The sequence below is a fragment of the Piliocolobus tephrosceles genome, chromosome 20 (assembly GCF_002776525.5).
Source record: "Piliocolobus tephrosceles isolate RC106 chromosome 20, ASM277652v3, whole genome shotgun sequence".
NCBI classification, from domain to species: domain Eukaryota; kingdom Metazoa; phylum Chordata; class Mammalia; order Primates; family Cercopithecidae; genus Piliocolobus; species Piliocolobus tephrosceles.
The window spans coordinates 29,990,188-30,015,905 of NC_045453.1; the positions used below are offsets into that span (position 1 = coordinate 29,990,188).

Here is a 25,718-nt window from a genome sequence, read left to right on the forward strand (position 1 = left end):
TGCAGGGAAACCTAATACTTGGTAAGTCGGATTTTCCAAACAGTATAGAAAGAGCTGAAGGGAATTTACGGAAAGTCTTGAGTGAGAAATGCCACCCCTCGGTATCTGGCCCTGGAGACATTCTCTTTCGTCCTCTGGTCTCCAGAGGCTTCTAAACACGCTGAATTCACACAGGGCTTTGTTGTTGCAGCCTAACCCCAGCTGCGGGAGCCTTGGGCAGCCTTGCACCTGCTCCAATAAAAAGTGGGGAAGTTGTGCAGTTCTGTTAATGAATGCTTTGGGCTTGTCACTCCCTTGAAGGGAAAGACAATTTGTACTTTGACCGTCTTCCAGAAAGGAGTGAGAAGAAATACTTCAGTAATGTGATTTTTTAAATTAAGCATTTTATGTTGAAATTAATTTTTAATTCAAAGTTGCAAAGGCAGTACAGAGAGTTCCAGTACACCCTCTCACTGAGTTCCAGTTTCCCAAGTAGTAAAATCATTAAATAACCATAGATGCTAAAATTGGGGGAAAGATTCAGTCTTAGACTCTATTCATCCTCAAATAAGTTTGGTGCGTTCATTCAAATTCCAGTGATCTCTGAAAGAGGGAGGCGCGCGCATATTCACACTCTGGAGATCATTTTGTTGACATTTAAAACAACATGGGCAGTTTAATCTCAGTATTTTAAGAGTAAGTAGTTAAAAACTGAAATTTGGACTACTATACCAACGTAAATCTTCATCTGGCCAAAGCAGTAAAAACAAGAGCTACCATTTGTTGTACACCTACTAGGTGATGGCCTCTGCACATGAGTGATATGATTTCTGTTTCTTCAGAATGTGTTGAGGAAGAGATTCTATTGCAGCCTTTATAAAACGAGGACACAAATGCAGAGATGTTAAGTAACTTGCCCAAGGTCACACAGCTAATATGCAGTCATCATGGAAACAGACACATGGGTTTAGGCTGTGTCTAAAGAGAATCACTGTGGATGCCGTTCCAACCTCCCTTGCCAAGTCACACCCACGGCTGTCACCAAGAACTTCCGTTACACGGCAGTGAAGCCCCCAACCCCTCACTCCATATATCACCCAGAATTAGCTGCAAAGTGTCAGGAGACTTGGCCAGGCAGCCCCAAGCATCAGCGAGGGCTGGAAGCCTTCACTGTGAAGCCCTTTATAGAAAGCCGCGGTTGGCAGCCCCCGCTCCTGCATGGGAACAAATTAACATTGGCATTCCAAACACAGGAAAGGAAGGAAATTGGAAACACAGTTTATACTTGGCCAGCCCTTTGAAATACTGTACCATGCTACCGACATCAATTAATGAAAAGCAGGGTTGTGTGAGAGGCTCTGGTTTGGAAATGCATTAACACACGTTCAACATGTTTGCACAGGAACCGGATTATAAGCACCCTGGCTCCAAAACAATAAAGCAATTACCCTAAAGCTGGTGCTCTCGGAGTTGTCATTAATTCAATCCACTCCACGCGGATCAGCACAGGCTTTGCGCGGCTCCCCACCATGCCTTCCGACACAAATGTTGAAAAGGCAGTACCGCACACGCTAGCCTGAGTTTCGCATAAGTAAGTGTCAAACTTCATGCACTCTAATATCCCCCCAAATCATAAACACTCCACTTTGGAGAGGGAAAAACACACAGCAGCCGCCCTGGTATTCCCTGGCATTGCTGTTTCAGTTCGGGTTTGAGCAATTTTTTTTGCTGGGGAAGCTTAAATGACCTATCTGTTCCATATTAAGAAATACCAAGTCACATTTTTTTTGTCAAATATTATTTGTCAGATGCCATTTGCTGCGAAAATTCAATCCCAGCTTGAACACACAGCTAATACCAAACGGCTCACATAATAGCCGCGGTCATACATGGGATCATTTGCAGTGAACAAACCCCCCTTCCTCTATAAACTGTTTCAGGGATTGGAAAGAAAAGCATGTGAAGCTCTGGAATAAATATAGCACCGTGCCTTGAGCTGCCCAGTGCAAATGACCCTTGCATACTGGGAGAACAGGCTCAAAATGACCCAAGAGCAAGTGCCCCCTTCGCAATTTTGTAAGAATGCTTCCAAGAAAGGATTTTAGATGATGTGGGTAAATTTCACTGTTTCTGATCTGCAATAGAAAGAACCAGCTCACTTCTCTGAAGGACCAGCCTCCCCAGGCACTGCCTCTACACACATGTCCACCTGCATCTGGAATCCAGGGTCCAGGCAACAGACATCACGGTTGTCTCCTCCCCGCTCCTGGTGACGTCATCTCCTCAGCTCAACTCCACGTTGATCTGGGATCCATCAGGCTGGAGCAATTTGAGTGTGTAAAGCTAAATGTGTTATCATTTTCACCACAAATTAACAGTTTCTATGTAAATATTGGTATTTCCTCACCCCATGAAGGTGAGAGGAGGCAAAATGGCACCGGCGCATTTGATTTAAACTAATTAAAAGCAGAGGGTTGTGCAATTCAATATATTGATTTTACCAGTGGGACTTAAATCTTTTATAATAAGTGTACACAGCTGCAGTGCTCTCCCACCACTATGCTGTAAAGGCTAATCCGCACATTCCTTCTGACGATAACATGACAGGTCCCACACATCCCCGCCTGTGCCCTAACCCCGGTGACAGTGTCAGAGTGCATTAAGGTGAAGCCTTGCAGTGGCTTGCCAAGAAAACAGTGTGCCGACAGCCCCCCAGCTAAGCCTGAAGAGTGAGCGTGAAAGAATTCATGTGGCCAGAAGCATGGTGCAAAGGGCTCCCCATTCAAAATATTCAGCCGGTTACACGGATGGGCAGACGGGGAAGGGTGGAGACGGGGGAGACTTAGGACATGCTGATTCTTGCAATGGGCCAAATATGACCTTACCAAATGAGGGGGAGATATTAAAAGCGATAGGAGTGATCAATCAACTTAGATGGGACTCTCCCTGGAATGAAGTCATCATTTGTCTCTGAGTTCAGCGGACATGTGATATTCACTCACATCACAGGCATGCCGGTGTGATTCAGGGCACATTCAGGGGATTGTGCACCAGCTGTGTTTATCTCGGCCAAGGCTTGATAGCCTACCACGCCATGGTAAAGCCCCAAACTGTAGCTTGAGGGGGCTGCATCTCAAAAGCAGTTTCTTCTCTCTGTGCATTCAGAGAGTCATCCCCCTGAAACTGATTTGCAAGTGGGCCATCTCTGTTACCCCTTCCATGGGGACCGCTCCACTACCGAATGACAACCCTGGAACCAAAACCAAAAACAGCCACCCAGGCTGGCATCCAGGTTTCAGCCTTACCCTGCCTTGATTCCAGAAGGAAAATACATAGAAGATGAAAAAAGTTCAAAGCTGGGTCACATACATGCTTGGGAAAAGTGGAGGAAAATCTTTGATTTATATAAGCAGGAAAATGAGGTTTAAAAGAAGTGATTTTGAAAGGGTTACGAAAAACACAGCTGTTGGTGCACTCCTATAGCAAAGGCGCTCTGCAGAAAGAAAGAAAGAGGGGGGAGCTGTGTGACATCTATATTAACCTTTGGCTGCTCACCAGTGAGGGCCGGCGCTCCGAGTGCTGGAATGTGGAACAGCCCCTTCCAAATTTTAACACAAGCCAGGTTACAGCTGCAAATGCCTGCAGTCCACGCTCCCCTTTGCGAAGCACTCCCTAAAGGAAATTTTTAAACTGTAACAGAATCTTTTTCTAATACTCTACAGTGGTAGGGACTGCTCTTGAGGGGCAATGGGAGAGGTCTTAATGCCAAACACTTGTCAACAAAAAGGACAGCCAGATGGCATAAAAGCAAAAATCAAACTGCACGGCCTTCTCCCTACTCTTCAGCTACATTAACAAAAGCCACTTTTATAGGCTGACTCCAATAATGATAGGTTTCCAACTTTCTCTTCTTTTCAATTTAGCGTCAAAGATTACACAAATTTCATGCCTTCATTACCTGGACCAGAGATAAACATGATGACTTCCACTGCCCTAGTGCCAGCCGGCTACTTTAGAAGATCCCTAACACAGCTGCTGCGTCTTCCCAAAGAAGGAACGGTAACGGGCTACGGCTAGATTCAGTGGGCAGAATCGCCATTGCCTGGGGATTATTTAAGAGAGGGTAGCTGTTTTGAATTCCAAAATTAAGTCTACACAGAGGAGTTGGGGTTGTTAATCCAAACCAGTTTACAAATCTTGCCATTGAACTTAAGGGGCCCAGGCTGGGAAGATGGGAGTCTCACTCAGGCAGCTCAGCTCACATTGCCTGGGGCTTTATGGTACAGGCTGGGCTTTGTCATAAGGTGCAGCCTTTAGTCCTCATTCCCACCACCTGGTTTTGTCGTAAATTCCCCTCTAGTTTTCCCTCTAGTTTAGATCCCGCTCAGCCTGGCAAAAAAGTTGAATTCCAAGAACAACTTACAGGAACAAAAACCAGTTTGGCGGGAGACAGAAGGAAGAATAAACGCACCAGGTCTGCAAAAGCCTTCAGAATTCAGGCAGGGGTCCCCCAGCGTACGCAGGCCGCCTGCCTGCAAGACAGCAGAGCTATGCAGTGCAGGGGGAAGGGGCAACAGAGGCTGCCAAGATCCTCACCCATGCCCCACCCCCCGACAAAATCCCACCATAATAATAAGGAATAGTTTGATATGTGCTAGTGATACTTTCTCACTCTTCGGTAAATTGCGAGAATAAACTTACCTTTAGAAAACTGAATACTACAGATCAACATGATTTGCAATCCAAGGAAAAACAGTATAGCAGTGTTCTTTCTCAGCAAACTCAGTGGCCAGACAAGTCTGCTACACCTCCCCCCAACCCTCTTCAACCCTACTGCCACCCCCAAGTCCCTCCTATGGAGAAATTCCAGGCTACAACAGAACTGAAGGGACAGGCAATTTATTCCTGTGCTGCTGCTTAGCAGAAATTAAAGGCCAACATTAGAAGCATCTACAGGAAGCGTCTCGCCAAACTGCAGCCCAGGTCTTCACCTAACTAATGACCTCGAGTTTAGGGACAGAGAGAGAAAGAAAACAAGGTCAGTGCGCTCTGTTAAAAGCCACTCTGCCATCTAATTTGGAGTGATGTCCCAGAAAGCTAGACCTGAGAAAGTCAGGGTCCCACAAAGCCCAAAGCCAGCCTGGCTGATTAAGAGGCTCAGACAAGCCGGTCTTTGTCCTTTCAAGATGAAAGAAATGGATTGAAAGGTGTGTGTACAGCCAGAGGAGGAAAACCACCCAGCTGTGGCCTTCCCAAACAAGTCCCAGCTTGCTCCTGCCGCCATGGGGGAAGCAAATAGCCAGCACCAAAGTTCCCAGAGGCACCCTCCGAGCAACCTCGTCTTTCTCTGGGGGACAGGGAGCCCCTGAGGCCTAGTCCACACCGCCGGCCCATAAGCAGCAGCGGCTTTTTTGCTCTTGGTTTGCAGGGCCTTCTACAGAAGCCGGAGATTACAAATACCTTTTTAATGACTCCAGCCAGGCTCTGAAGGCAGCCGCTGGGACCTGCACCTTCAGTGGGAGTCCGGGGTACCCAACAGAACGGAAGATGCCATAAATCCCCCAGCAGAGAAAGGGCCCTGGCTAACCCCAGGCTTCAGGAGGGCGACAGAACTCTGCGTTCATTATTTATGTGTATGTATTTGGAATTTTCCTTTAGTTTTTGGTATAGTTAATAAATACACATTGTTTTTTTTAAAAAAATCACCAATACATAAGTGCAGACAATGAAAAATCAGACCCCAGCTCCCACTCCCCAAGCCCCAGCTGTGCCCCCACCTCTCTAGCCCTCCAGTAAAATCTCTCTCCAGTTCCTGGTGTCTTCCTCCAGGAGGACACCATGATATACAAAAGCATACATGCAGGCCACTCACCTGCACCTTGCTTCTTTCCACCTCATGCATCTTGGAGATGGTTCTAAATCAGGTCATATATTGCTGCTTCCTTCTTAACTGGCTGCTTAGTATAATTTAAACTTTCTTAAAGGTATTTTGGCATCTAAAACTCCCACCCCTTGCTCGCTGAAGCCTGGCTCACTAGCTGGATTTGGTTATTAAGTACAGACAATGGCCTCCCCGGGAACTCCAGGGACCTTATCAGGAGGGGGAAGCAGGAAGGCGGATCTGCGCTTCCCCGCGCCCCCAGTCCACGCCCCAGGTGCCCAGCGTGGGGCTTCAGTATCATTATTTCCATGTTGACACAGCGCCCGTGGGCGTGAGTTTGCTGTCTTGACTTGGTTCGGGTTTTCGCAGCAAGTTACACAAGTAGAATGAAAGCGCTCAGGAAACAGCGCTATCGGGGCGTGTTATCTCGGAAACCAAATATTTGATCATCAGTCCCGCAGTGCGCTGCCGGGGGCGGGGGGGGGGGTAGTTTGAGCAAGTCTGGAGAATGAGTGCGCGCAGACGCAGGGGGAGCTCCCCGGCCCTCGCCGCAGCCCCAGGCTCGCGTCCTCGGGGTCGTCGCGGCTCCAGTCGTAAACTGGGACCCCCAGTCGCCCCCGCGGAGTCAGCTCAGAGATCCCGCGCAACCCAATCGCCAAAACCTGTGGTTTGCGCGCCACACGTGATAAATGCTGAAAATGGATTCTGCCAGCCCGAGACCTACCACTAAATATTTAAAATAGAAAACTAGCGGCAGGGCACAGTGGCTCACGCCTGTATTCCCAGCACTTTGGGAAGTTGAGGCAGGAGGATCACCTGAGATCGGGAGTTCGAGACCAGCCTGACCAACATGGAGAAACACAGTCTCTACTAAAAATACAAAATTAGCCAGGCGTGGTGGCGCATGCCTGTAATCCCAGCTACTCGGGAGGCTGAGGCACGAGAATCGCTTGAACCCGGGAGGCAGAGGTTGCGGTGAGCAGGGATTGCGCCACTGCACTGCAGCCTGGACAAGAAGAGCGAAACTCCGTCTCAAAAAAAAAAAAAGAAAAAGAAAAAAGAAAAGAAAAGAAAGAAAAAATAAAGAAAAGAAAGCAAACTAGCAAGCTCCCCAGCTTCAACCAAGAGAGAATGGGGCATCCGGAGGCCCGGAGAGGGGCCCCAAGGCGTTCGGAGCGCGCGGTACGCTAAGGCGGGCGCACCACTAGGGGACAGGTAGGGCTTGTCAGGGCGGGTAAGGGAGTGCGACGGCCGCGATGCCAGGACCAGGCAGGGCTGAGAGGGGCCCAGGAAAGGCGGGAAGGCAGCCTCGCCGGGAAGGGCCCTTTACATCCAGGTAGCGCGAGCCGCGCCGGCCCGGAACAGCTCACATGACCAAGCCCCGCGCTTTGAACGGCCGGCGCCTCCAGCCCAGAGATGCGGCCGGCGGCGTAACATGGAGGGGACTTCGGTGGATCCTTCCTTCCCAGTAACCCCCACAGGCCCACCGAGCCCATTGCGCCAGACCCGGAGGCGCACACAGCTTGGGAGCCATAGGGCCGTGGGTGGGAGACCCTCGGGCAGGCACTGCGATTTCAACCAGGAGCAGAAAGCTGGGCGGGCTGTATAGAAGAAGCGGCTCCCTCCCTCCCGGTCTCAAAGTGCCCCCGAACAGAGACGCATACCCCCGAGTGCCCTTACTCACCGAGGTTGACGAAGCTCATGACCATGTCGGCGTCGGTGAGGAAATGGCTATCTTGCAAGCTGGCCAGAGGGGGGCCCTGGGTGCTGAAGACGGCCTTGTAGGGGTAGGAGAAGCCCTGGCCTCCGGGCCCGCCGCCCTCCTCCACCGCCATGGCGTTGTACAGGTCCAGCATGAACATAGGCGCCGAGTTGTGCTTGCCCTGGAGGTGCGGGCGCGGGCGGTGGGGCAAGCCCAAAATGGAGAGGATCTCGCGCTGCATCTCCCGCCGCTCCTGGCTGCGGAGGCGCCGATGGATGAAGCTCGAGTGCACCTCGTTGTCCAGGCTGAAGTCGGCCAGGGCGGAGCGCAGCAGGAACAGGGGTGCCCAGAGCGCCACGAAGCTGTGCGGCGCCGCAGCGCGCAGCGAGCGCACGTGCATCGCGCCGGCTCTACGCGCGACCCGGGCTCCGGGCTCCGGGCTTCGGGCTCCGGTTCCGCACCGCCCCAGGTGGCAGAAGGGGCAGGCGGCCGTTCGCGCCGCTCGGTCACTTGCTGCAGACGGGCCCCGCTGCGCCCGCGCCAGACATGGCCCCTCCCCGGCCTGCCGCGCTCTGCCCGGACCCCCGCCCCCTGCTGGGTGCTGGCCCCGGGCCCCTTGCCCCGCACTCGCCCGGGCGCACCGCCGGGCTTGGAAAGCAGCCCCGGCGAACGAAGAGGCGAGTGAGGAGGCGGGCGCGGGTGGGAGGAGCAGCCAGCAAGCCTAGGAGTCCAGAGAGCCAGTGCCGAGGAGGCAGCGAGGAGGCAGGCGGGCGGGCGAGCGCTCCTTCTTCCCGCTCCTCTGGCGCTCTCGCCCTCAGGCGGCGGCGACCCACCCTCTTCCAACCTCTGGCGTGGAGAGCAGGGGCCCCGGGGCGCTCTCCCAGCCTTGCGCGCCCTGGATCGCACAAGAGGCCGCCTCGGGAGCGCCAGAGTGGTACACGCTGGGGCCTGGGCGGAGGAGGAGGAGGAGGAGGACGGGCTTCAAGGGGCCCCTCCCGCGCCGGCGGCCTCCCACCTGCCCTCGGCCCCGCCCTCCCCCCAGCTGTGCCCAATGGGTTCATTCATTCCCTCTAGAGCGCTCGACAAATGTTTACTGAGTGCCCACGGGGTGCCTAGAGCCTGGCGGGACGTCGCAGGGATGCGGCTGGAGGAATCCGAGCCGGCCCTGCCCTCTTGGCACTCGCGGTCCGGACCAGGAAGGCGGCCCGAGCGGGACCGGTGGGCTGCGGGCCGCGGTGGGAAAAGTTGGGGGAGGGCGGAGGTGGTGCGGAAATAGAAGGCTTCCTGGAAGCGGTGACCCTTGAGGCGGTCTTGCCCCTCAGTCCCCGTCTCCTTTTAAGCCAGCCACGCTGACCCCTCCGCGCCTCTCTGAACCGCTTGCCAGCTTGTCTCTGCGCTCGCCATTTCCTCCGCCTGGACCGCTCCCCGCTCCCCACCTCCCGCCCCCCATCAGACCCTGCTTTCTCCCAGAGACCTCCAAGACCTGCCAAGCTGAGGTTGTTTCCTCGCCTCACCCCCACGCACATGTTTTCTTTCCTGTAATTTCTCTTGCTGTCTGGAATTGCTGTTTGAGTTACTCCGTGCCTTCTTTATTGCCTTCTTATCCCCGCTAGACGCCCAGCGCACTGGGGCCGGGACCAGCGATCTTCTCCGCAGCTCTGGTGCCCGCAGTGCCTTGAACCCAGCGCCTGGTAGCCACTGTGGCTGCGCAATCACAATTTGTTGAGTGAATAAGTGAACTTCGTGTGAGCTGGGGGGTTCTTCCCACCTTCTCCTCTAAGGGGCCCTGTATCTTTCCAGCCACCCCTCAGCCTGAGACCAGACACCCCAGCCCCACCACTAGGGCTTCCCATCAGCCCTCCCCGTGGCAGTGCCTGGGGAGCCAGCCGCTGGTCTTCGCATCCTCTTCCCCTCCAAGGGTCTGTGCCTGAGACCTCCCCATCAGCCTCCTCTCCTGCCTCTCCTCATCTATTCATCCCTCAATCAATACCGAGACATGCGCGCTGTCACAGGGAGTCCCCAGACCACTCAGTGAGGGCAGCGGGGTAAAAGTCCATCCTGTCTCCTTCCCCTGCTGGGGCTGGGTGAGAGAGGATCCCCAGAGGGGCTTTGGGATGAACTGGGAAGGGCTGAGGTTAGGAAAGCGGGCCGGGGCAGGGGGGTTGTCTGGGAGGGGCTCTGGCTAAGCCTCACTTTGGGGCTGTCCTTCCTGGAGCAGGAGAGCTGGGGAAGAGAATTATGGTCTTCAACAGTTTTCTGGAGCAGAAGTAGTTAGGCCAAGTGGTCCTCTGGGTCTCCCTTGGGGGCTTTTGAACTAGATAGCAGCCTGAGGAGCCACGTGGGTAGAGAAAGGGGAGGCCAGAGGCCAGGCAAGGAGCAGAAAACTACCAGCCTGCAGGTCCTGGCCATTTACACACAGGCCCCAGGCTGTGAGATGGAACAGGTTCCGAGCCCCCATGCCAGCCTGCAGGTCCTGGCCATTTATACATAGGCCCCAAGAGTGAGGTGGAACAGGTTCTGAGCCCCCATGCCAGCCTGCAGGTCCTGGCCATTTATACATAGGCACCAGGCTGTGAGATGGAACAGGTCCTGAGCCCCCATGCCAGGGAGAGGCCTCTGCCCACCCACCAGGCAAGGCCCTCAAACCACCCCCACCACCTATCTTCATCCATTCACTCCTTCCTTCAACAGACAAGCATGGAGCACAGGATATCAGGTGGGGAGCTGTGGGGCCTGCAACCTGGACAATCGTACAGGGCCCCCCAGCTCTCAAGGGCCCCACACTTGGTTTCCTACTCTGGGGTCACCATATGCAGTTCTAAATCACCTATGAACAAAGTCCCCCCTGCCCCATATTAATTTTGCACCTGACCCAGATATTATGTGGCCAGTCCTGGGGCCAAGCACAATGCTGGGCAGGAAGACACAGCCATGAGCAAACCCACATGGCGGACTCCATCAAGGAGCCACGGCCTCCAGGCCAGGGAAGCAAAGCAAGGGCCTCAAATAAGAGTCAGAGACTGGAGAAGAGGCAGGTCTTGTCCATCACTCTCTCTGGAAACAATTCAGAAGCCAGGCAGAGGAGGACATGCAGGAGGGAGAAGGAAAGCTGGGCATCGTGGCGTGCAGGAATCCTACCCCAGGGCCACTGGGGAAATTGCAGTAGTGTCAGTCATCCAGGATCCATCTGAGAGTGTGTAACTGGAGAACCTGGGTCACTTCAGCCTGTGATAACTGACAGGCAGTCGGTGGGGGGGCAGGGGGAGGGAGGGGCAGATAAACAGGGTGAGGTGATGGAGGGTGGGGAGGGGAGTTTTTGGAGGAGATGCCACTGACCTGAGTTCTGAAAGACAAGAAAGAGACAGGCTTTTCCAGGGAAAGGCATCCCAGGTGGAGGAACAGCAAGTGCTTGAGCCCTAAAGAGAAGGGAACAGAAACCAGGCTCAGTCCCCAGCCCTGCACACACCCTCCAGCGCTGGCTTGCCAGGGGCAGGCTATGCCACCTCCAGTGCCAGCAGAGAGAAAGGAGGTCACTTTCTTCCAAAGTCTGAAATAACAAGGAGCCAAAGCAGCCCTACCCTTCAGCAGTAGTCTCTGCTTTTTATCTACTCTCAAATCTTTTGGAGGGATCTTCACAAGCAGGTGAGGCTGGGGGCAGGGGCAGCAGGTCTCAGTGCTACAATTTACATATGAAACAACTGATCTGTCAGTGTCTAAGCAAGGATTCTAGTTTACCCTTCTTTGTGCATCTCACCTGAGCCTATTCTGAGCCTGGCACACAGCAGGTGCTCAATTAGTACCTGTTGAATGAATAGTAATAAGCACAGCCAACACCTAAAGAGACCAGTTGACTGAGGGCTGACCATGCAGGCGCCAGTGCAGGCGCCAAGCTAAGGCATCTCCCAGATCCCTCTCCCCAGAAACCCTTCCTCTGAGATGCCATCTTTTCTCATGCAAGAGGAAGAGACAACATGCCCTTCACATCCAAGACCTCAAGAGATAAGGTTTCCTCTGAACTCCCACAAACCCCCATTTAGCCTTATCTTTCCTGTGATCCATGCTGGGGGAGGGGGGTCTTTCTTTTCCCTGTTTCCTCCCCCAGAGGCATCCCCAAGACTGCACCAGCCCCTCAGTGAATGCCGAATGAATGAATGAATGAAAGAAAACCAGCAAGCAAGAAATATCCATCTGGGAGTGCATCCGATGCCAGTTTGGGAGCTGAGGCCACCACCAGAAAAGGCTTTGAGATTGCCAAGGTCAAGTCTTGTGTGGAGGAGGTAGCCTGGGCACTGGAGCCTGCCCACCCACATTCACACTCCAGCTCTGTCTCTTCCAGCTGTGCACCATGGGCAAGGGACTTAACCTCTCTACACCTCAGTTCCCCCATCTGTAAAATGGGGGGACTGATAGCGCCTGTCTTCTGGGATACCTGTGAGGTTTCAGAAGTTAATTCATGGAAAGGGCTTTGCACAGTGCCTGGGACACAAAGAAAACCCTTGATAAATGTGATTATGTTACCATCTGGATGAAAAGGAAAATATGGTAACAAAAAAGCCTCCTGAGTTACAAAATAACAACAAAACTTTTCATGATGATCTGCTTTTTGGCCAAGCAGAGAAAAGCAAATGTATCCTGACTCTGACAGCAAGAGCAAAAGAGAGAGCGAAGTAGAAGGGAACATTAGAGATGAAAGGGTCATCACTGCATTCCAATCCTCACATTGTGCCCAGGCCCACGGCAGGCCAGCCGGGCCCAGGGACTTCCCTGGGGCCTATCTCATTTCCCCAGCAGCTAGTCCCCCACCCACACACTCCCAGTTGTGGCTCCCCTGGCCAGGGCACCCAGCACTAGGCTCCAGGACCGTAATCCGATCTGCCCCAGTCTGCTCCACACCTGGGGCCGCCTTCGCCTGGATGAAAGATGGCCTGGAATTGTGAGGGGTGTTATTGTGTCAGGCGGCCCCGGCCCAGGGTCCGTGCCCCTCGCCTGCTGGCCTCCCAGTACTGGGCCAGGAGTTTTCATTTCCTCCGTCATCAGTCACATCTTGCCGAAGCGATTTTGACCAAGTCAGCATGTCTCTCTAAGGCAGTAAAAAGAAGAAAAGAATTCTGCTGACACACACATTGTTCAGCGAGGTGGGGACCTCATCTTCATCCATCTGCCCTAGAGGAGGTTCGCCGGCCCTGGGGCTCCCCGGGGAGCACAGTCAAGGAAGCCAGTGGGCCACTCTCTCTGTCCACACCACCTGACTAAGGCCAGATGACCTGGGCCTCCAACCCCAACAAGGAATAGAAGGCCAAGAGCCGCCTCGTGCACAGGCTTGAAAATCCTTGTGTGCAGAGAGGTGGACCCTGCAGAAGAAGTTATTAGAGCACACCTGTGGTAAAATTTTGTCTCCCATGCAGATCTCTCATTGCACGTGAGGAGGCTTGGACTCCTCACTTTTGCCCACTCTGAGATTTTCTTTGCACAACTTTAAAAGCAGCAGAATGAGAGACTAAATGTCTTCCATCAGTCTTAAGTACACATGGCAGTGGCCACAGTTCCAAATGGAAAACAGAGACGACACACACACTCTAGAGAAAGCTGATACTATGCAGGATTTCTAGGATCTGGAAGCCAGCTAGGGGGAAGCAGTGTTTTGTTTATTATTATCAGGGCTGTATTTCTTCCTTGATTGGAGGAAGTCTGGTATGGTTTTGAGCACTAACTATCCTTGGTTCAGCATTAGAGGTAGCCCTTTCCTCCTTCCAAAACGTGACAGGGAGCGGCCGACCTGTCACCTGTTGGGAGCACTTGCTTCTGCTGGACACCTGCTAAGCCTGCCCTGCCCAAGCCCACATCACCTGCAACCCCTCACTGCATGGAGAGGCTAGTTCTGCTCCTCAGATGGCAGAGAAGGAGATCGAACGTCCAGAGAGCACCTTGCCCAAAGTCAGACAGCCAATCTGTAATGGGGCCAGGATCCAAAGCCACATCTGTCTACACAGCACAGGCCTTTAAGCATCAGTGAACGTTTAGTGACCTGGGAGCAGCCCCTTCCTTCCTTGTTTTAACTTAAAGCAACACTTCTCCAACCCAACTGTGCATATGAATCCCCTGGGGGTCTGCTGGAACACAGATTCCCACACAGCCAGTCTGAGTGGGCTGAGATTCTGCACTCCTTATCAGCTCCTGGGGGCTCAGAGGCTGTGGTCTTCAGACTGTATGTTGACGATCGAGGCTCTAGATTTCTGAAATTACAGCCGACCAACTGGGGCTTCAAATTAAAACTTCATTATCTGTGATTCCGGCTTAACTCTACTTCTCCCAACTACCTTGTATTATTTTATTATTATTATTATTATCCCCATTTTACAGATGAGGAAATTGAGGCTCAAATACTTGAGAGAACCCGCCCGAAGCCACACCAATGGTGAATGAATGGTAAAATCAGAATTCTGACACTGGCTATCTTATTCCAGGACCTAAGTCCTTAAACATTCAGGTACACCAAAACACATGGTTTGTCTTAGTCCTGGATGGACCTCCCAGTGCCCATGGAGGCCTTGCACACAGTAGATGCCCTATCAGTGTTTGAGGAACATACCTCTGAGCCCCTCTTCAATTCCTCCTTTATTGCAGAAGTCATGCACTCAAAAGCCAATGGGTACCAGCCAGGTAACACAAATACAGAGATGCAATGTGAGGCCCAAGGAATATTTCTGGATGGCATCAGAAATTTGATTCCAACATCACCAGATAGTTCTAATTTTCCAGAGAAGCTAGAAACTTGAGTTTGAATGGTGACATCTCTCAATGTTTATCTATTGGCAACTAATTGAACTCGTTTTGGTCATTAGACCAAAGAAGACACATCTACCAGTCAGAACCAATGAATCTGGTTTGCCCCTGGCCTCATGAAGGGCTCTGCTGTGTCTGGAGGATGTGCCCAGACTCCCCCAACCCACCACCCAAACCAAAGGACCACTAAGGATGGTGCATTTCAAGACAGCTCCATTGAATTCATGATTTGAGGGCTACTGAGCCAGTGGTTGAAAAGGCTGGAACTGTTGGCCCCTTTAGGCAAACTCTGACCCTAACCTTCCCCAGAGTCCCTTCCCAGCAAAACGCTGCCGTTTGGCCCCTGGTGACTGATCTGATAAGCTCCCCTTCTCCCCAGAAACATCAAAAACCAGAATTCCACCTGCAAGAGCAGGAGTGAGGGTTCATTGCTCCTGCTTTTCAGCATCTCCCTCCTCCCAGCTAGATCTGAGCCCTCTCTTCTGGTTGAGGATGCCCCATCTGGTGAATATCCAGAAAAGCACTGTCTTGCCTGCTTTGCAGCCAGAGCCCTGACAGGTGACCAAGTTTCAGTCAGTCAGAGGCACCGACCCCAGAAGCTATCAGCACAGGCCCAGACCATTCTGCAGAGTGATCTGGGGCCGTGTCCCAGCTACAGAGCCCCCAAGCCTGGTTCTCTGGCCTTCCCAGGGGTTCTGTGAGCCTCCAAGATCCTCTAGTGGACTTCTTTTCTGCACCAGCCTGCCCAAGCTGGTTTCTGTTGCCTGCAGCCAGGAGCCCTGCTGGATATAGCACTGGGGAGCTGGAGAGGGCATGGCAACCATGTCAGTTAAAAGGATACAGGCCTTCTCTTTTGTTCAGCAGCTAAAACTTTTGGTCAAGGAAATTTTCCACACAGGCTCGACACAGAAAATAGAAACAGAGCTTCTTTGGTTAAATAGAGCAGGGGAGGGACTAGGGTTGCCACATTTAGCAAAAAAATATAGAGTGTGCAGTTCAATTTGAATTTCAGATAAACAATGAATGAATTTTAGTATGAGTATATCCCATTATATTGGAGTATATGTATTAAATATACTCATACTGAAATTCACTCGTTGTTTATCTGAAGTTCAAATCGGACTGGACACCCTGCCTTTTATCAGGTGATCCCAGCAGGGGCCCAGAGCCCCCAGGCTTGGTTTCTTTTCACTACCATTTTCTCTGCTCCCAGGGTTTCATAGAAAACACTTTGGAAGCCCACCTAATTTGAGACCCTGCCTTTTCTCCATCTTCTGCAAAGATTTCCTCTGTTTTCTTTCTTGCTTTTTTTTTTTTTTTTTTTTTTTTTTTTGTTGAGACAGACTCTCCCTCTGTCCCCAGGCTGAGTGCAGTGGCACAATCTCAGCCCACTGTAACCTCCGCCTCCTGGGTTCAAGCAATTCTCCCTCCTCAGCCCCCTGAGTAGCTGGAATTACAGCTACTATGTGCACTACCACACCTGGCTAATTTTTGTATTTTTAGTAGAAACAGGGTTACACCACGTTGGCCAGACTGATCTTGAACTCCTGGCCTCAAACAATCCATCTGTCTTGGCCTCTCAAAGTGCTGGGATTACAGGCATAAGCCACTGTGCCTGGCCAAGATTTCCTCTGTTTTCCTCAGTGGAAATGTCCCTTCTTCACTGTCAGTCCCTGTATTTCAGGTTGAACTATCCTCTTCTCTAAAATTCAGAGTGGGTACGTGACCCAGCCTGGTCAACCAGAGATGCACGTGCGATAGGTTCAGTGACAGTCATGTCACCTAATCTAAGTCAGTGAGATTCAACTTTAGAACTTTTGCTGGAACTACCAGGAAAAGGGGTCTTTCCTCCCACTGGGGTTGCTAGGTCAGGGGCTGCTGCTGGCAGTCATCTTCCCTCCCTTCAGGGAGAGCCTGCCCTGTGAGAGAAGCCACAGGACAGTAAAACAAGAGGGGGCAGGAGACCGACAGCATCAGTGAGTCCCTGGAGCCCACCATCCCTGAAGCCAGCCCCACCCAGGACTGTTCAGCTTAAGCCATTGTGTACTGAGTTTCCAGTCCATTACAACAAAAGTCCTGCAGACATGTGGTTCAATTCCTTCATCTTGAAGATAGAGAAATTGACACCCAGAGAGAAACTGTTGAACCCAAACTCTTACAGTGAATCAGGGCAGAGCTAGGATTAGGCTGGGCTCCTGGCTCCCAGGGTCCTGGGAACTCCTCACCACCCCACGTCGTGCTTCTCTCCATCTCTATTGTTTTCTTCCTTCTCTCACCTCCTTCACTGTGTTTCTGCTCATTGAAAAAATTGTGTTCTTTCTTTTACTTCAAGTTTTATCTTTATTGCCTCCCTGTTGGTAAACCATTACTCTAAATATAACAGGTTAGTCCCAACTCATGTGAAAAGATCTTATGGGAAGATTAACAGATTTGAGCTCATCTTACACATGATGCAACAACTAATAAGAGTGAGCGTGAATGACACAGCTATCTGATGTCCAAGCTTTGCTGATTAGCTCTTGTCTTCGAATCACCCTGAAATTGGATGCAGTATCTCCCATTTCACAGATGAAGATATGGAGGCCCAGGGGTCAAAGGACTTGGCCAAGAAACATGACTAACAAATGACAAAGCCAGCATTCAAACCTGGATGACCCAATTCTGATCCCCTATTTCACCCAGCCAGTTGCCCCTGGAAAGCCAGCCTGAGATTTTTATTTCCATAGCTCACATGATGACAAACCACTGAGTTGAGTTGCCAGATTTGGCAAATAAAAAATATAGGATATCCAGTTAAATTTGAATTTCAGATAAACAATGACTCATTTTTTTTTTTAAATAAATATGTCCCAAGTTGCACAGGACATACTTATACTAACAATGAGCCTTTGTTTATCTGAAATGCAAACTTAACCTCTCACCATGTATTCTATCTGGCAATTCTACACTAAGGGCTTTTATGCATAAAGCAAGACGCATCAGCTGTGTCCTTGGTTCCGCAAAAGCCTCAGGGTCTTTGCACTTGCTGTGCCATTTGCCTGGAAGGCTCATGCTGATATTCACCTCCTTCACCTCCTCTGGGTCTCTGCTCAAATATTTCACCATTGACATTTTCCCTTGCCCGTCTATCAGAAGCAACCCATGTTTTCTTTTTCTCTTACCACCACCACCTGAAATACAACAGTTACATGTTCATTTGTTCATTGTCTCTCTCCTGCCATGGAAATGTGGGCATGTGTTTTGGTCTGATTTGTTCACTACCATGAGTAGAGCCCACAACAGTGTCCCATATGTAGCTGATACTCGGTGAAGATTTGCTGAATGAGTGAATGAGCTCTCTGCGAGCACGTCTTGGTTTCTGTGTGGAATACTGCCTGACTCGGGCTTGTCACTCACCTGCTGAGTGGCAGTGGGCATGCCCCTGAGCTCCCCACTCCTTGAGCCGGACTCATCACACATCTCAGAGTCACTGGGAGATCAGGTGACAAAACAGCCTTGAGAGTCAGATGCAGCCTTGCCGGAGCACGTGTGCAAGCGTCCCGGGGAGCTTTCCTCTTCTTCAAGCACTTGTGTCCCAGACAACTGAGCCTCAGAACACAAACCCTAAAAAACAAATATTTTCATTTTCGTCAAGTGTTCAGAGCACATGCAAGCTCCTCCCACCCGTGGCATCACTGCAGACAGTGGCATCAAGCACTTCCGAGTCGGAGAGAAGGACAGCACACCAACAGACATCAGTACCAACGATGTCTTTCATCCTCACAACTCTTTTGAAATAGATACTTTTGTGCCCAATTTACAGATGAGGAAACTGAGGCTCAGATTAATCAATTCCACTGCCAGAAAGCAATGGAACCATGTTTTAATTCAGCCAGCCTGATAGCAGTCTCTGAGCCCATTTCCTCACCTGTAAAGTAGGTATAATGATAGTGCTGCCTGGCCGGTCACAGTGGCTCATGCCTATATCCCAGCACTTTGGGAGGCCAAGGTGGGTGGATCACCTGAGGTCAGAAGTTCAAGACCACCCTGACCAACATGGTGAAACCCACTAATAAAAAATACAAAATTAGCTGGCTGTGGTGGTGCATGCCTGTAATCCCAGCTACCTGGGAGGCTGAGGCAGGAGAATCACTTGAATCCTGGAGGAGGAGGTTGCAGTGAGCTGACAGCATGCCATTGCAGTCTAGCCTAGGCAACAAGAGCAAAGCTCCATCTCAGATATAAATAAATAAACAAACAAACAAACAAACAAACAAACAAATAAATAAATAAATGTGCTGCCTTGTTGTGGGGATGTTGTGGGGATAAAATGAGACATTGTGTGTGAAGTATTTGCATGGGTCCAGGCAGGCAGCACACATAGGTGACCACCACAGGCAACCTTGCCCCTTCCCCAGCCTGAAATAACCAGGATAGAAGATGTCATGTGAAGGCCATTATTCCAAGCTGCCCAGAGTGACCGATGACATGGCTTCAGGCAAGACAACTATCCAGAGTTATCAGATTCACTTCCTTGGGTATTTGAAATAGGAAATCCAGAGAAAACGAGGTTACAGGAGTAAGGCCAGGTCAAGAGGTAGAAAGTGTGGCCATGATGAGTGGTGAACAAGCTTGCCTTACAAAGGAGCTCAGGCCACTGGGGTCCAGTAGTGTAGGTTGTACACTGTGCACTCTGGCATCAACATTCCTATTCTTGCCTTTGACAACAGTGACCTCCGGAGTTGTGCAGTACACACTCTCAGCAACTGTACCCAGCAGCCCTGAAATTTTATTCATTCATTGATTCATTCACATATATATTAATTTTTCCCACCATGTGATAGTCTCTTTCAGACCATGAGACAGTAGCAGTGGAAAGATATTCAAGACTTCTCACACAGGTATTTTAGTTAGGGGAGATGGACGAGAAGCAGGAGTCACTGACAAGTGCCATGGAGAAAAAGAAAGCCCAGTGAGAGGCTGAGAGCAGAGGGTGGGAAGGCCTCTCTGAGGAGGGGAGGTCTCCAAAGCCAGGCCTAGGAGGAGTAGGGGGAGGGGACTGTGGGCAGAGGCAACGGTGGGTACAAAGGCCCTGTGGTGACCACAAGAGCATCTGGGATGCTTGGCTCCAGAAGACCCTCCTAACTCCGGCTTTTCCTGGAGCTGATGGTTCCCCACAGGGGTCTTTATGATCCCACCACATTCCTTGGGGTGACTCGAGTTGGTGCCCAATTCTCACAGCCCAAAGAACTGCGACCCAACTTCCAGCTGGGGCCCCTGTCCCTGAACAGAGTCTCCACACACGGGCATTGCTGGCCCTGGTCTCTTCTCCTCTTCCAAGGCTCAGTGTCCCTCCTCAGCCAGACTTCTGCTCCACCCATCTCTGCTCCCAGCAAGCTCCCAGTGAGCTGCCTGCATCTGCAAAGCCAGGAAACATCATGTTCCCAGACATCAAAGAGTTTGCAAAAGATCGTGGTCACCTGAGACCCAGACCATTTCCTAAGGCTGCTGTTTAGATACCAAGTCCAGGGGTTTTTCTTTAGGGCTCCAGTGAAGCATAGAAGCTACCCTACACCTCAAGCCACCACCACCTCCCTTCCCTGGACCCCACTGTAAACCATGGCTCCTTACAACCCTCCACATCTCTGGCACTGGAGCCCTGATTTTGTTTTTATGGGGTAATATTCTTTCATCCCCAAATGCCATGTAGGAATTTGCTGGGGGTTGGGGGTGGGAACCACCTCATTACAACCAGAAAATTCAATTTACAGACATTTGGTTCTTTTATTTCCATTTGTTTTAAGGAGAGAAAAGAAATCAATCCAGTGTGGACATTTTGAGTCCCTTGCTTAGAGGTTCAAGGCATCTGTGACTTCGGAAAGCCTTCTTGGCATGAAGCAATAAACAGGCTGAGCAGATAAAACCACCCTGTGTTTAAAAAGCAGGCCTGTCTCTGAGGCAGAAATTTTATAGATAAAACAACAGAACGTGACTCAAAAAAGTCGTGTTGTGAAAATGGCCCCGTGTAGATACAAAATTCCTTACTCAGGAGCTAAGTTCTACAACAGCACAGGAACATTTGATCTAGATAATTCTCTATGTCTGGCTTCAAGGAGCCACTTTGAAGCCCTGATTTCCAGAGGAGTTTCGTGTTGCAAATACCACCTCCACTCCTTCAATGTTTCACTGCATCAAGGACCCTCTCTTTTTCTCCTGTTTGTAAAAATGTTTGCACATGTTGTTAGGGAAAATGGCTTTCTGTCAAGTAAGTTTAAGAAACGATGGGCTCCAGAAAGGGAAACACGTTTCTTCACTGCGGGACTTCTCAATTTTTTTTTTTTTTTTGAGACGGAGTCTTGCTCTGTCGCCAGGCTGGAGGGCAGTGGCCGGATCTCGGCTCACTGCAAGCTCCGCCTCCTCCTGAGTTCAAGAGATTCTCCTGCCTCAGCCTCCCAAGTAGCTGGGACTACAGGCGTGCGCCACTATGCCCAGCTAATTTTTGTATTTTTAGTAGAGACAGGTTTTCACCATGTTGGCCAGGATGGTCTCGATTTCTTGACCTTGTGATCCACCCGCCTCAGCCTCCCAAAGTGCTGGGATGACATTCTCAGTCTTTAATTAGGGAGGAGAGGGTAGAGTGTTTCGCAAGCTGTTATATTAAGTCAGAGATCTATCATGTGCAAGCGTCAGAAACCCACCTCAAAACGGCTCAATGCCCAACTCAGAGTGGAGTCTCTAACAGGGAAGTCCTATCAACAGTGTGCCCAGGGGCTCATGGAGTGACCTCTGTCTCCGTGGCTCTGTTTCTCTCTGTCTCCATCTTTCAATTTGGCATCTCTCTGAATGCTGGCTTCATTATTTCCTACCGCAGAGAGGTTTTCCTCTGCATTGCCACATGTCAAGGCCAGCAAGTGACTCTGGGAAGAGAGAGCGAGCCTCTTGCTCCCAGGAGAGGATATCCAGGTCTTGGCTCACCTCGCACGCCAGTAATGGCAAACGGGGAAGGGAGCACCTGGATTTCCCAGCCTCACCTGCTCACCTCTGAGTCAGGGTGGAGGTCAGGGCACTGGGTCAGCCCCACCAGAGACCATATGGTAGGGCAGGCACCATTTCCCCAAAGCAGGGGTATGCTGTCACCTGAATCCCAGGAAGGGACACTGGGTCAGTAAAAAGAAAACCAAATTTGCCTAGGTGCAGTGGCTCACACCTGTAATCCCAGCACTTTGGGAGGCAGAGATGGGTGGATCACCTGAGGTCAGGAGTTTGAGACCAGCCTACCCAACATGGTGAAACCCCATCTCTACTGAAAATAGAAAAACTAGCTGGGCATCTTGGTGGGTGCCTGTAGTCCCAGCTACTCAGGAGGCTGAAGCAGGAGAATCACTTGAGGCAGTGGTTGCAGTGAGCTGAAATCATGCCATTGCACTCCAGCCTGGACAACAAGAGCAAAACGAAATCTCAAAAAAAAGAAAGAATGAAAGGATGAAAGAAAAGGAAAGGAAGGAAAGGAAAGAAAAAAGAGAAAGAGGAAGATAAGAGAAAAGAAAAGAAAATTTGATCAAAAAACCCCCTTGATGGCCAAGCACCCAGCTGAACAGGGGCTCCGCAGACAGACAGAGGCCCTGGGGAGCAGGCACTTACCCCCAACAATGGCCTTTCCAGCTCTGAATTTCCACACTGGCATGGGTTTGCAGGTCGTTAGCACTGGGTGCTTTGTGAGCTCCCAGAGGACATGCCACATACACTGTTTTATACTTTCTGTATCTAACACGGGACTCTGCATACAGTCAGTGCTCAATGAACACTTGATCGATAGAGGAGTTCGTAGAGCCCCTGCCCCTTTTCAGCTGCAGCCCTAACTCAGTCCAGTGTGGTTCGTGACTTCTCATCCACCTCCATCATGAGACCATCTGCCGCAGGCTCCTGCCTCCTGGTTCAGCACTTGGCAGGTAGCAGGGACTCAAGACATAGCTGCTCAATCAGGGAGCGGCTGTGGCTTGCCGCTGGGTTTTGCTTGTGTGTTGGTTTTTGTGCCCCTGTCTTTGTTCCTACTTTGAATTTTAAACTCCTTTTGTCTGCTTTTGGAATAGATTCTTCTAGGGGTTCATTCTATCCTCTTGCATTAATTATTTAATGAATATTACCAGGTGCCAGACATTGTTCTGAGCGTGGTGCATACAGTAGCAAACAACATGGACCAAACTTCTCCACACAAGGCTTTTACCCTAGTAGGGCTGTTAGACAGGGCCCAGTAACACAGGGCAGGGGTGCAGAGAGGGACAAGGATGCCACTGTAGCTATAGTGATCAGGAAAAGCCCCGGATCTGAGCAGGGACCCCTGAGGACAGAGGGGGAAGGAGCCGCTCACATCACTGGGGAGGAGCCTTCTGGTTTTTATTTTTAGAAAAGAAAGGGCTGGAGTGCAGTGGTGTGATCCTGGCTCACTGCCACCTCCACCTCCCGGTTCAAGCAATTCTCCTGCCTCAGCCTCCCAAGTAGCTGGGACTACAGGCGCCCACCACCACGCCTGGCTAATTTTTGTCTATTTAGTAGAGACGGGGTTTCAGCACTACCAGGAGCAGGACCTCAGCCCACCCAGGACTCCTGAATCAGAATCTGCCATTCGCTCACCATGTGACCCTGGACAATTTGCCAAACCTTTCTGGGTCTCTGTTTTCTCATCTATAAAATGGGCAAAATTATTTCTTTCATCTGTCTCCCTCAGATTGCTGGGAAGAACCAATGAGATAATCCACGGAAAGTGCCTAACACAAAATCAATTTAAGAAATGTCAGGCCCGGGCGCAGTGGCTCAAGCCTGTAATCCCAGCACTTTGGGAGACTGAGACGGGCGGATCACGAGGTCAGGAGATCGAGACCATCCTGGCTAACACGTTGAAACCCCGTCTCTACTAAAAAATACAAAAAACTAGCCGGGCGAGGTGGCGGGCGCCTGTAGTCCCAGCTACTCGGGAGGCTGAGGCAGGAGAATGGCGTAAACCCGGGAGGCGGAGCTTGCAGTGAGCTGAGATCGTGCCACTGCACTCCAGCCCCGGCGACAGAGTGAGACTCAAGTCTCAAAAAAAAAAAAAAGAAATGTCAGCCAGGTGCGGTAGCTCTCGCCTGTAATTCCAGCACTTTGGGAGGCTGAGGCAGGCAGATCATGAGGTCAGGAGATTGAGACCATCCTGGCTAACATGGTGAAACCCCGTCTCTACTAAAAATACAAAAAAAATTAGCTAGGCATGGTGGCAGGCACCTGTAGTTCCAACTACTCAGACTCAGGAGGCTGAGGTAGGAGAATGGCGTGAACCCAGGAGGCAGAGTTTGCAGTAAGCTGAGATTGCTGCCACTGCACTCCAGCCTGGGTGACAGAGTGAGACTCTGTCTCAAAAAAAAAAAAAAAAGAGAAAAGAAATGTCAAACTGGCCAGGCACAGTGGCTCACGCCTATAATCCCAACACTTGGGGAGGCCGAGACGGGTTGATCACTTAAAGTCGGGAGTTCAAGACCAGCCTGGTCAACATGGTGAAATCCTGTCTCTACTAAAAAGACAAAAATTAGCCAGGTGTGGTGGTGGGCGGCTGTAATCCCAGCTATTCGGGAGGCTGAGGCAGGAGAATCGCTTGAACCCGGGAGGCAGAGGTTGTAATGAGCTGAGATCACCCCCACTGTACTCCGGCCTGGGCAACAGAGTGAGACTATGTGAAAGAGAAGAGAGAAGGAAAGAGAAAGAAAGAGAGAGAGAGAGACTGGCAGCCAGTACCACTCTTCATGTCGGCCTCACAGTTGACATTTCCTCAGGAGGGCACTTCTGAATTCCTCAAGGGAGAAAGAAAAGCAGTCTCCAGGAATGTCCTGGTTGTTGGGCACAGGGAAAGCAATATAGCTGATGTCCATCTGATAGAGAATTCTCAGAAATGCTGTGATACACCTGTTGGCCTGTAGATTTCTGGCTCGTTCTTGTTTGCACTTGGGGGTCGTCCTCAGGGCCTTGCAGGGACACTTTTTCTGGAGTTGAGAATCCAAAACAGCAAAACTGGCTCCTGCAACTCTTCTATTTTGACAAATGCATGACCCGAATGAAAGTGGCTCTGAGCTGCGCTAGGCCCTGCACACAGACACTAGCTGGCAGTTTTGAAAATGACCATTCTGGAAATCTGCATGAGGATTCCAGAGTTCAAACTAAATAAGCTGCTGAAACTAGTCATCTCTCGAAATTTCATCTTTGGCAGTACAGAAAAAAATTTCTCAATAACTTTTTTTTTTTTTTTGAGATAGAGCCTCCCTAAGTCGCGCAGGTTGGAGTGCAGTGGCGTGATCTCGGCTCACTGTAACCTCTACCACCCAAGTTCAAGCGATTCTCCTGTCTCAGCCTTCCAAGTAGCTGGGATTACAGGCGCCCACCACCACACCTGGCTAATTTTTTGGTATTTTTAGTAGAAACGGGGTTTTGCCACCTTGGCCAAGTTGGTTTCGAATTCCTGACCTCAGGTGATCCATCGGCCTCGGTCTCCCCAAGTGCTGGGATTACAAGTGTGAGCCACCACACCCTACCTAAAAATAACTTTTTTAAAACAAATAAAAATTTTAAAATAACTTCTTTTAGGCAGTCCATTCTGTGGAATTGGTGGCACTGACCTCATCTGATGTCCCAGAAAGTTAGCCACAAAAGTTTCCATCCCCCACGACAGACCAACAGTTCCTCTCCGGGGCAGTTCTCCCTGTGTCCACACCACAAATGCCCCTGCCTGTTTGGTGCGTCTCAGCAGCAGAAAATCACCAACCACAAAGCTTCCAGGGCAGGCATTTAAAATCAACCCAAAGACACTCCCCTTCCACATGCTTTGGGCTCCGTGCGATCTTTCCTAGTGCAGCTCCACACTCTTCCCTGCAGACAAGACTGGCATTCAAACCAGGAATTCTTTTAAGGGGCTCTGTGTGCAGGAATACAATCACCTCGAGCTCGTGTAAGAAGAGAGCTCCAGTTACTGGGGCTTCCGAAGGCTTTTAATAGAAAACATTTGTGCCAAATAAAAAGCTTCTCCTTGTGTTTTGCTTTAGTTGTAAATTATCTGCTCCAAGGATCCATCCAGAAATCCCTACTGAGGGCGAACTCCACAGCCTGGTTGGGTCCAGATTTGTTGCTCGGTCCAGATAGATTTTCAACTGCTGCATCCAAACTGCAGCCAGGGGGACAATAAGAACAGAACCGCTTTTGTTCTGATGAAACTGTTTTTAATGGTCCCTTCTAGGCCAGGCCCTAGTGGAAGTCTCAACAAGGCTGCTCATTGAAACGCCCTTGAAAGAGCCAAGTGGGGAGCGCGAGGGACCCTGGGGAGGGGCTGGCGGCCCTTTGCTCAGCCCTGGTGGTCCTGCCGCAAAGGAGAGCTGG

General features: G+C 50.8%; 1 protein-coding gene and 1 long non-coding RNA gene across 2 annotated transcripts in view; one reads left to right on the forward strand and one right to left on the reverse strand.

Moving 5' to 3' along the window:
• Positions 1-8,495, reverse strand: part of BMP7 (bone morphogenetic protein 7) — a 96,903-nt gene extending 88,408 nt beyond the window's left edge. Inside the window, exon 1 of the mRNA XM_023231964.2 lies at positions 7,545-8,495. Coding sequence (XP_023087732.1) covers positions 7,545-7,962 — 418 coding nt within the window. The 5' untranslated portion in view covers positions 7,963-8,495. The remainder of the gene's footprint in view (positions 1-7,544) is intronic.
• Positions 8,496-8,650: 155 nt separating this feature from the next.
• Positions 8,651-25,357, forward strand: LOC111555657. Its single transcript, XR_002735586.1, has 2 exons — positions 8,651-9,058; positions 24,605-25,357. It is a non-coding gene; the product is annotated as an uncharacterized LOC111555657 (long non-coding RNA).
• The last annotated feature ends 361 nt before the right edge of the window (positions 25,358-25,718 follow it).